Below are 10,230 nucleotides of genomic sequence, written 5' to 3' on the forward strand. Positions count from 1 at the left end.
GGGCATTGGTCTAGGGACAAAACCAAGGACAGTGGGTAGAAGTCTTAAAGAGAACACTTTTTGATCAGTGTCAAGAGGCACATCTGATGGCCATTAGGGAGCAGTCCAGCAGTGGACGGGACACGGTGATTCTCTCAGTGTTGTAAGCTCAGGTTGAGTTGACAGTGGAGATGGACGTCATCCAGGTGGTGGGCGGGACTGATGCACTCGTGTTCTAGAGGGCAGGTTTATGTCTGTTGAAATTTGTATTGTCTGTCTCACAAAATATTAGAGAACAGGCTTGTGTATACTGTTGTGAGAGACAAAAGTTTCTCGGGGAGATGGGAACCCATTTTGGAAGTTGTGTGAGCTGGAAAGAGGCGTGTGCTATGCAGGTCTCCGGGACATCTCTGGATGTGATGGCACCTTTCTCTTCCCACAGGCCAATGGCCATGTGTCTCAGGACCAAGAGGAGCCCGTCTGCCTGGAGAGCACAGCCATAGCACCTGCTGAGGATGAGACCCAGGTGGGCCTCTGCTCGGGTCTGTGTCTTTGCCTTTGCTCTTTCCCTGGTGTTCTTAGAAGCCTTCTGTCAGACTCAGAAGTGGAGAGAGAAGATGATTCTGTTTGGGACGATAGCCATTCTGTTTTCAGGGTAGAGTTTAGTGGCAGTATTCCAGGTTAACCTTGGAGGCTGTCACTGTGTTCAGATGGAATGCTAGGTCACAGTGCAGACTGCAGAGCCTGCTGGCCTATTATGTTTCCAGTTTTCTGATTTTCTAAGGGCTTCCAGAGGGCAGGCTCCTAGTGCTGCCATGAAAATCTTGTTCTTTGCTCCTGCTTCTAGCACATAGTGGCTATTGTTAGGGGAAGAGGTCAGATAATCAGGAGTGCAGATCTTAGCCAGGCAGGGGGCCGGTCCAGGGAACACAACCACTAGGGCCACTGGGCTGTGGCTGATGCTGTGTACAGAGTGCTTGCCAGGGAGATGGCCTCTTCGGGGAGAGAGACCGGCCAGCACCCTGCTCTGTGGACTCACATGCTGCTACACTGAATCTTTATGGGAACCGTGTGGTAGAACTGCTCTCCTTTACGGGGGAGCAGACAGGTTCAGAGGGAAGCAACGTGCCAGATACTACTTAACTCAATCAGCAGAGGAGTCAGTTTTCTAATTTAGGTCCATCAAGTCAAACCAGTGCTCCTTGTACTTTATCACAGTGATTGGTTGGTTTTTGGTTGCCTGTGCCCGAGTGCAGACCTGTGGGCCAGGAAGAGCCTGGAGTCTGTTTTGCAATGCCAAGAGCAGCCAGCCTCTTACTGTCTCTGTTCCTACTCGTCTTGAGGTCAGTCACAAACCGTGGTGTCTAAGTGCTCTGGGGCCTGTGACAAGGCACTTGGGGAGGTAAGCGCTGAGCCCACCAATCTCATCTTGTCCTTGCAGTCCGTTGACTCAGAGGACAGCTTCGTCCCGGGCCGGAGGGCCTCTCTGTCTGACCTGACCCACCTGGAGGACATCGAAGGCCTGACAGTGCGGCAGCTGAAGGAGATCCTGGCTCGCAACTTTGTCAACTACAAGGGCTGCTGTGAGAAGTGGGAGCTGATGGAGAGGGTGACACGCCTGTACAAAGATCAGAAAGGACTCCAGCACCTGGGTGAGGGGCTTTCTGGGTGGCAGCTGCAGAGCCCCATAGCGTTTGCTGTCACTTGAGCATGACGGCATTGACCTGACAGTTTCCACATCTTTGCCACAGAGGGAGTCATCTTAAACATAGGCACATCTAACAGTAGCTGTCATTTGTGGTTGAGTGCCAAGACTGGGGTAGGCACTGTATACCTTTATTTAATCCCCAACAACCACTGGGGTAATCTTTTATTGTGGAACTCATATGTGAACTGAGGATTTTCTGGTCTACGTCCATGGCCTTCCCTGCTCTGTGCTATCCCTTCCGTACCCAGATGCTGCTTCCAGTCATGCTTATTCTAAATAGCTGGGAGATGAGAAAGCAAATCGTTGCACACATGAATACAAAGTTCAAAAAGTTCATGGACAATGCATATCATGGAAAAACTGCATGGATTTCAAAATTTTTTTGCCCCAAAATAAACTTAATTTCATTTTTCCACAAACTTTTAAAAGATTTATGTATTTGTTTGCAAGGCTGAGTGACAGGGAGAGGCACAGATCTTTTTTTTTTTCCCTTAACATTATTTATTTGAAAGGCAGAGTTAGAGAGAAGCACAGGCAGAGAGAGAGAGAGAGAGAGGTCTTCCATCTGCTGGTTCACTCCCCAAATGGCTGCAACGGCTGGAGCTGTGCGGATCTGAAGCCAGGGGCCAGGAGCTTCCTCTGGATCTCCCAAGCAGGTGCAGGGGCCCAAAGACTTGGGCCATCTTCTACTGCTTTCCCAGGCCATAGCAGAGAGCTGGATGGGAAGTGGAGCAGCTGGGACTTGAACAGGTACCCATATGGGATGCCAGCACTGCAGGTGGCGGCTTTACCTGCTATGCCACAGTGCTGGCCCCAACGCAGAGATCTTCCAACTGCTAGTTCACTTCCCAGCTGGGCTCAACAGCTGGAGCTGGCCCATCCTGACCTCCCACGAGAGTGGCAGAGGCTTAACTACTTAGGCCGTCTTACGCTGTCTTCCCGGGAACGTTAACAGGAAGCTGAACTGGAAGCAGAACAGCTGGGAACGAGGAGTCGACTGGCACTGTGATATGGGATGCCAGCACCACAGGCTGTGGTTTAACCTGCTCCACCACAACACTGGCCTCAACCACAAACTTTTTGAAGTCCGTATCTCTTCTGCCTGAACTTGGGCTTTTCCTTCTGTCTCCCAAAATGTTTTACATGGTATCATTTCCTGGAGCTGCCCAGAAAAATATCTGGATCTGGGTTTAAATGAGTCTGGGAAAAATATACTTTGTCCCCATTATCGTTATGGTAGACGTATTTTTTGTTTTACCTGAAAGGCAAATGGAGAGAGGAAGAGAGGGGGAGAAAAAGACAGTGAGAGAGGGCGCTATCTTCCTTCTGCTGGTTCTCTGCCCAAACGCCTACAACAGCCAAGGCTGGGCTGGGCTGCAGCCAGCAGTCCAGAACTCAGTCTGGATGTCCCACGTGGGTGGCAGGGACCCATTAACTTGAGACATCACCTGCTGCCTCCCATGGAAACTGGATTGGAAGCAGAGCCAGGAATCAAACCCAGCCACTGGACTATGGGATGCAGATGTCTTACCCACTGTGCCGAACGCCTGCTCCTGTTTGGCTGTTCTGAACTCAGCATTTCCTGGAATCATTGCACCACAGAACTCTCACCTTCCCTCCCGTTCCCAATTGTTCTAGCTCCTGCAGAGCAACATTTTGATTCCTTGCATAATAATGATTGAAGTCAGATTTCAAACTTTCCTCCACCAGTAGCTCCGTTGCATCAGAGTTAGATGACATCCATCTGTTTACCTGATTATGATCAGGTGGAATACCACCCCATCTTCCCTTTGCAAAGACCCAGGGGAACAGAACATAGGTCCACGTGGAAACTTTATCCAAACCTCGTGGCTGACTGAAATAGATGGTTTATTCTTTCTCGACTTTAGTCCTGGCTTCAGAGGCAATAGAAAAGCATGTTGTGCTTATACAGTAGCCTTCTACTTGGCGGTTTTGTTCACGTAGACCAGGTACACCAGCAGAAGCTTCAGGGGAATACTCAGCACGCAGAGGGAGGAAAGAGGGCGGATGTCTGGGCTTATGGCAAGCCTGGTGCTTAGCAGGGAGGTGGTCAGCATTCAGAAACGACGGCAGGGTGGTGGGAGACCTCCCTCGGGCCACCTCGCCATCACATGTTCACATGCCTTTCTCTTTGCTTTTCAGTGTGTGGTGCTGAAGACCAAAACGGTATGTAGTTGATTCTGTTTGGGAATGGGCTTAGCCTCTCCCTCTCCTTCCACCCTGGTCCCTGCTAGCAGTCTAGGAAGTGTGAACCTGTGTTTTTCCAGAGAGGGGGTGAGTGGGGAAGTCACTGAGAACCAGGGCTTCTCCGCCTCTGTAGTTCTTGTTCACCTCACCCCGTGAAGGAAGCAGAGTGGCAGCACACCTAGGGACACACTGACTTGTGTCTCTGGCCTGCCAGAGCTTAGAAGCCAACATCTGTAAAATATTTAACAAAGTGAATAGTGGCCAGTGTCACACTCAGCCCATTTTTCTTTTTTGTGTGTATTTTCTCTTATTCATCATTTGATTTTCTTAAAAAAAAATCTATGAAAAACTTTGCACATCTTTCAAACAACTTATTTGCAAGTAATATTTCATCAAGAAACTGTCCTAAAAAATTTGTTGTCTCTATCTCTGAAGCGGCAGGTAACAAAACACGTGAATGGACTACGGGAGATGAAATGCCAGCCAGTGTAGCTGTTAAAGATGACTGTGATTAGGCAATCCGATACCCAGTACTGCAGCTCAGTTCACTTTTCATAATCCTGGTGACACAAGGAGGGTCTCTGCCTTCTAGATCACTGGTGATACCAGCTTCTGGTATCAACCAAAAAGCATGGGTGGGGATGTGAAGGAGCCCTGTGGTTCAACTGCCCTGAGACAGGTCAGGAAAAGTGTGCCGTGTGAGGCTGAGGACAAGCTACTTCTCCTTGCTCAGCTACCCTGCACTCGCTGTGTGTCAAAGACTACGCCAGGGCCTCTGGGTGCCCCCAGAACTCAGAGCAGCACTCCTGACGGTCTGGGGGAACATCCTGAAGCACGCTTCAGAAAGTTCAAGGCTGCACGGTTGTGAGCGCATTCATCTTCCTGAGAACATTCTCGGAGCCTACGAAACATCCTCACACTTTCTCTGAAGATGTCTCACATTGTTACTAAAATGGCCTTTTGCTCCAGATGAGGCAAGATGATGTTTTCTCATCAGACTTAAGAGTTGAGCTTTTCTCAGTTCCTCAAAACCATTTGGAGTTCAAGGTTCACTCCCTTATTTGGTACCAAGATCAGGCTAAACCACATGGGGCTCGCCTTTCTTTTTGTGACAACTGTGTTGGTACGTTTGTTGTCATCCTGAAAGGAGTAGTAAGTAACTGAAATGCCATAAATGACTCAGGTTCATCTGAGCTATCTGTACGCCTTCCAAGCCTTCCTGTTAGGGCGACAGCTCCCAAAGGAGGCGAACAGCTTTTACTCCCTCTCACAGCTAGCCCCCTCCTAGTGTTTCTTTTTGAATAGTCCAGAAGAGAAGAGAATGTAGAATCAGCAGAGTAAGGATTTCCCTCTGTGAGACCTGTTCCCCACTTATGGCTACCTAGTTCAGGCTACAATTTAAGACACTTTGAAGATGGCTAAGCTTTTGAACATGAAGATTTTTCTTTTTTGTAGCTGAACTGTGACACAGGTCATGCCCACTGTATCCCACCACTGGTACAAGCCAGTTGCATTTATTGGGAACTCAGTGCACTGGGCAGCTAACGCTGTCTCGGAGCACTTACACAGATGGCCCTACTGCCCATGAGCCGGACGAGTCCTGGCTCTGCTGTTAACAGCTGTGTGCTTTTGGGCAGGCCACTTAGCTCTTTGGCCCCAGTTACCTCATCAGTAAAATGAGTAGCAAGAGTACCTACTTCATAGTTTTTGTGAGGATTCCATGAGTTAAAAGGTGCAAAGCTCTCGAGACCCTGGCAGGCATAAGGCAGGCATGCAGTGGGCGTCCCTAGGGAGATGTTAATTTATCAGACATTCAGAGAACTGCCACTATTATTTTGGGGATTTAAAGGTGCCTGTCTGATGTGGGAGCACAGCAGGCACCAAGCATATGATTGTGGAAACTGAATGTCTTGAATTAAAGGAGTTCATTGTCTACTGAGGGAGCTAAGCAGGCAAACCAGCACTATGAAAGTTTTTTTTTTTTTAAAGATTTTATTTGAAAGGCAGAGTTACAGAGAAGCAGAGAGAGAGGTCTTCCATCTGCTGGTTCACTCCCCAAATGGCCACAATGGTTGGAGCTGCGCTGATCTGAAGCCAGGAGCTCCTTGCGGGTCTCCCATGCGGGTACAGGGGCCCAAGGACTTGAGCCATCTTCCACTGCTTTCCTAGGCCATAGCAGAGAGCTGGATTGGAAGTGGAGCAGTCGGGACTTGAACCCGTGCCCACGCAGGCAGCAGCTTTAAAACGCTGGACCCCACTATGAAAGTTCTATGGGATGGCACAGGAGAGGGAGCAGTCACCTCTGCCACGCTCCTCCCCCTAGACTCCTCAGAGGAAGCCCCCAGGAGTTTGTGGGAGGCCCCATCGACAGTGGCTTTATTAAATTGGGGATATGTTTATAGATAAGCTTCAGCATCATCGTTATAGTTCCATTTCTAATCTTTTCTGAACCAATTTTTTTTAAGAATTATTTATTTGAAAGGCAGAGTTGGCAGAGGCAGAGAGGGAGGGGGGAAGAGATCTTCCATTCATTGGTTCACTCCCCAAATGGGCACAATAGCTAAAGATAGGCCAGTCTGAAGCCAGGAGCTTCTTCTGGGTCTCCTCTGTGGGCCATTTGCTACCTGCTTTCCCAGGTCATGGCAGAGAGCTGATTCAGAAGTGGAGCAGTCTGGACTTGAAGCAGCGTCCACATGGAATGTCAGCAGCACAGGCAGCAGCTTTACCCACTATGCCACAGCGCCGGCCGTGAACCAGTTTTATCTTACCAGCACATTCTGCCTCAGGGGATAATGAGCCCTAAGTGCCACTCACTCTGTGTAATAGCCTAAATTATTTCTGCCAAATTTGAGGACTCAAATTTGCCTTAGTCCTCATGTTCTGGGATTTATCCAGTCCACGAGATGGCACTTTGGGAGGAAGTTTGCTGGGAGAACTCTGCTTGAGGGCTGCCTGTGGATCGGGGAGCTTGGTCACAGTGTGCTCTTCTCTCTCCCACTTCACCCTCAGCCTCTTCACTCTCTCCTCTTCCCTTTTTTTGCTGTGTGTTTTTACAGGGGGAGTGGTGCCATCAGGCCTAGAGGAGAACCTGTGTAAGATCTGCATGGACTCACCCATTGACTGTGTTTTGCTGGAGTGTGGCCACATGGTTACCTGTACCAAGTGTGGCAAGCGCATGAATGAATGTCCCATCTGCCGGCAGTATGTGATCCGAGCTGTGCACGTCTTCCGGTCCTGAGGGCTTGCATCGGCTTCTTCAGTGCCTTACAGGGACATAGCCCAGGACGTGTGGGCTCAGGGTTGGCCAGCTCACAGAGGGGCAGGCTAACAGAAGAAAATCTGCGTGTTCCCAAGACCAGGGCAAGCAAAGATGTCGTATCACCCTGGGCATGCCCGTCTTGCGCTGGGGGTGTACCTTACGGCTGGCAGAGCTCCAGACCAGCAGGAACTGGTACAAATGACACGGTGAGTCCCTGTTTCAGCAGTCTCGGGTTGGTGATGGTAACAGATGAACAGAGGACTTTCCAGAACTTGGACCATGTCTTCTTCCCTTCCTGAGATCCGGGTTTCACCTCCTGTACCCCACCCCCTCCTGGAAATGCTCGCCTCTGTTTCATTAGTCAGAAGTCCTGCTAGGAATGGTTGCCTTCTGCCCCAGCACATTTGGGTTTAAATTTCTGGTCTCTGGCTTTCTGCGCTTTAACTTACCTTTGCTGCAGTCTCTTGCTACATTGCCTAAACGCCATTTGTTTCTTTGGACCAAAAATATGTTAGTTTACCAGACCAATAATTGTCCTCAGGACAGAATTTGGACCACTAAACTTACCTCTGGGGAGAAATGAAGCACAAATGCTATAGGAAATGTCAGAGTTGTTAAGAGTTGCTTAAGTGCTGGATGGGATTGGAAGCTAGGTGTCCTGACCTGGATGCTGTGAGCCAACAAAGCATCTGGCTTGCAAACCTCTGGTCAATCCCAGTGTGTATGAAAGGGATGGCGCATGCCTCTTCTGGGGCCTGACTTTGCACCACCCAGCATTTCAGATGATGAGGAAAGAGGGGCAGTGTTAGGTGGAGGTAGCAGCTCTCTGCTTCCCTTTGATTTCTGACCCTCCTCGTCCAGCAGGCAGGAATCTTAAACCACTTTGAAGTTCCTGTCTTTCCTGTGAAGTTTGTAAACTTGGTCTCACTGAAAATGAGAGACTCAGGGAGAGCTCCGCTCTCCTTTAGCCACACTTCTCATGCCATTCTTGGGGACCAGACGTGGAAGAGCACCTCAGTAGCACTGGGAGGCGCTAGATGACGCTGGGTTCTGCCTGTGCACAGACAGGTTAGTCCCTCTGGGTGCCTCTCCCAGCCTGCTGATCTGGGACAAGTCAGGGAGGACACGAGTAGGCGAGTCCTCACAGTCCACTGAGGCTGATGGAAGGGCTTAAGAAAAGCACAACACCTCTGCTAACAGAAGAGCTGTGTGAGCCTCCATCCCCAGGGAATGAGCTAGGCAAACTACACAGCAGAGGGCCTCGGGAGCCCCCTCACCCCACGTACCGGATACGCACCCTGTGCAGCCGAGACAGAGAACTAGCTAACTCGGAGTGGAAGGCAGTGGGACGCCTCTGAGGGGACCTGTTACACTGGTACATACTCATGCTGCCCTCCATCAACCACTAGCCCCTTTGTGGGGATGAAATGTCGTCATAAAGCAGCTGTCAAACACTAGGCTACTTCCCTTAACATCATACAGAGTTCTGGAATACATTGACTCGGCCACAGCCTTGCACATTTTCCCATGAAAATATCATCTTTCCCTCACGTTGGACAGTAAATAATGTAGTTTACAATGCCTACCAGTTTAGCAAAGGGTCACTTATTCAGCCACTCCTCGATTCTACTGTGAAACAGGTCTATATGTGCAACTCGGTTCAGATCTAGCAATAACTTCAGGGCAGAAGCTGGCTCTCTCCCATATAACTTCCTTTTCCTGCTGAGGCCTTAACTCCCCTACCTCCCAGCTTCCCTCCCAGCTACAAGTGGAAGGTAAGATGGGTACTGATAGCTGGGTAATAACCAGTCAGAACTAGGTCATTCCCTCATTGTGTAGAAAGAACTTGCCTTTTGATCTTTTATCCTCTACTGGTGAAGGGTCTCGTTTAGGAAAAAAGGTGTCAAATAACTCTGGTTTTTAAATATTTTTTTTTGTATTTATTATTATACCAAATAAAAGTTGGGAATTCCAAGATCCCATTCCAGTTAATATCCAATCCAGGTAGAAAACTTTTATTAATTTTTTCTAATCCTTGAATCTTTGATCCTGCCCCTCTTGGATCCTTGGTCTTAATTATTATGGAAACATCTAATTCTTCCAATAATTCCATGGCTTTTGCTCTGACTGCACTGAGATTTCGGTTGAGACATGAGTGGTTCATAATGCATTGGACTAGTTGGATCCAAATTATTAAGAGTAAGCTGTACAGAAATTAATGCTCAATATATATTGTAAAATTTGTTGAAATCTCTTGGATGTGAATGTGTTACTTCAAGTGGCTTATATTAAGAATCTCAGACTGACTTGGGTGTTAAAGCAAACCCAAATATGTATTTTTTTGTTACAGAGCTCAGCTTTATAATTTTGTAATAAAGTGTCAACATAGATGCCTGTCCAATCCTGTGTGAGGGTGATCCCAGAAGTCTGCTGGCTCAGACCGACAGACCCCAGGCCCTGCATACACGGGCATGCTCTTCAGACACTGCATTGCTTTTGGAGATGCTTGGCTATGTGGACTTGGTCAAGAGATCCTTGCTCAGTCTCGTGATGGCTTGCCCAAGATCTCACAGAGAAGTATGTGGGAAAGGCCATGCAACAGCGTGTAAGAGTGGGAGCTGATGGGAAGATCAAGTGGGAAGAAGCACCAAGCGAGTTGAGACATTTACATTGGTCTAGCAGAGGTGGGCCTTAAACTCTAGGTAGGAAGGAGTCTGAGGACAGCTACTGTGTCCGTTTTCGTCTGCAGGCTACTCTGAGCTTTTGGATAGCTGTGCTATAGCTGGTGTGTGGCTCAGGTCCAGCTGCATGGGCAACTGCTGTGTGTGCATAGGCTTGTATGTATCTCCCTGAACAGGGATCTAGGGGAAAGCAGAGTGGTATCTGTGCTGTGATGGGGAGGAGGAAGGGGAGTTGGGGGGAGCTGACCTGTTCAGTAGCCAGTGATGACCTCTGCCTGTCGCCAGCTTTAAGGCAGCACTTCTGGAAGGGTTCAGAGGAGGGCAGGCCTCCATCATTCTGCTGGGGAGGTTTAAGATGACGTTGCTTAGGATCGTGTGGAAATACATGAAAGACT

General features: G+C 48.9%; 1 protein-coding gene across 3 annotated transcripts in view; it reads left to right on the forward strand.

Moving 5' to 3' along the window:
• The window catches only part of RFFL (ring finger and FYVE like domain containing E3 ubiquitin protein ligase), an 82,079-nt gene extending 72,535 nt beyond the window's left edge, over window positions 1–9,544 (forward strand). For 2 of the 3 annotated variants that reach the window (XM_062215946.1, XM_062215945.1), the window contains exons 4-7: window positions 422–505; window positions 1,421–1,631; window positions 3,851–3,874; window positions 6,952–9,544. In XM_062215946.1, the coding sequence (XP_062071930.1) occupies window positions 422–505; window positions 1,421–1,631; window positions 3,851–3,874; window positions 6,952–7,133 (501 nt within the window). In that variant the 3' untranslated portion in view covers window positions 7,134–9,544. The remainder of the gene's footprint in view (window positions 1–421; window positions 506–1,420; window positions 1,632–3,850; window positions 3,875–6,951) is intronic. The other variant, XM_062215947.1, reaches the window with a different exon arrangement.
• The last annotated feature ends 686 nt before the right edge of the window (window positions 9,545–10,230 follow it).

The sequence above is a fragment of the Lepus europaeus genome, chromosome 18 (genome assembly GCF_033115175.1).
Source record: "Lepus europaeus isolate LE1 chromosome 18, mLepTim1.pri, whole genome shotgun sequence".
In the NCBI taxonomy this organism is placed as follows: Eukaryota; Metazoa; Chordata; class Mammalia; order Lagomorpha; family Leporidae; genus Lepus; species Lepus europaeus.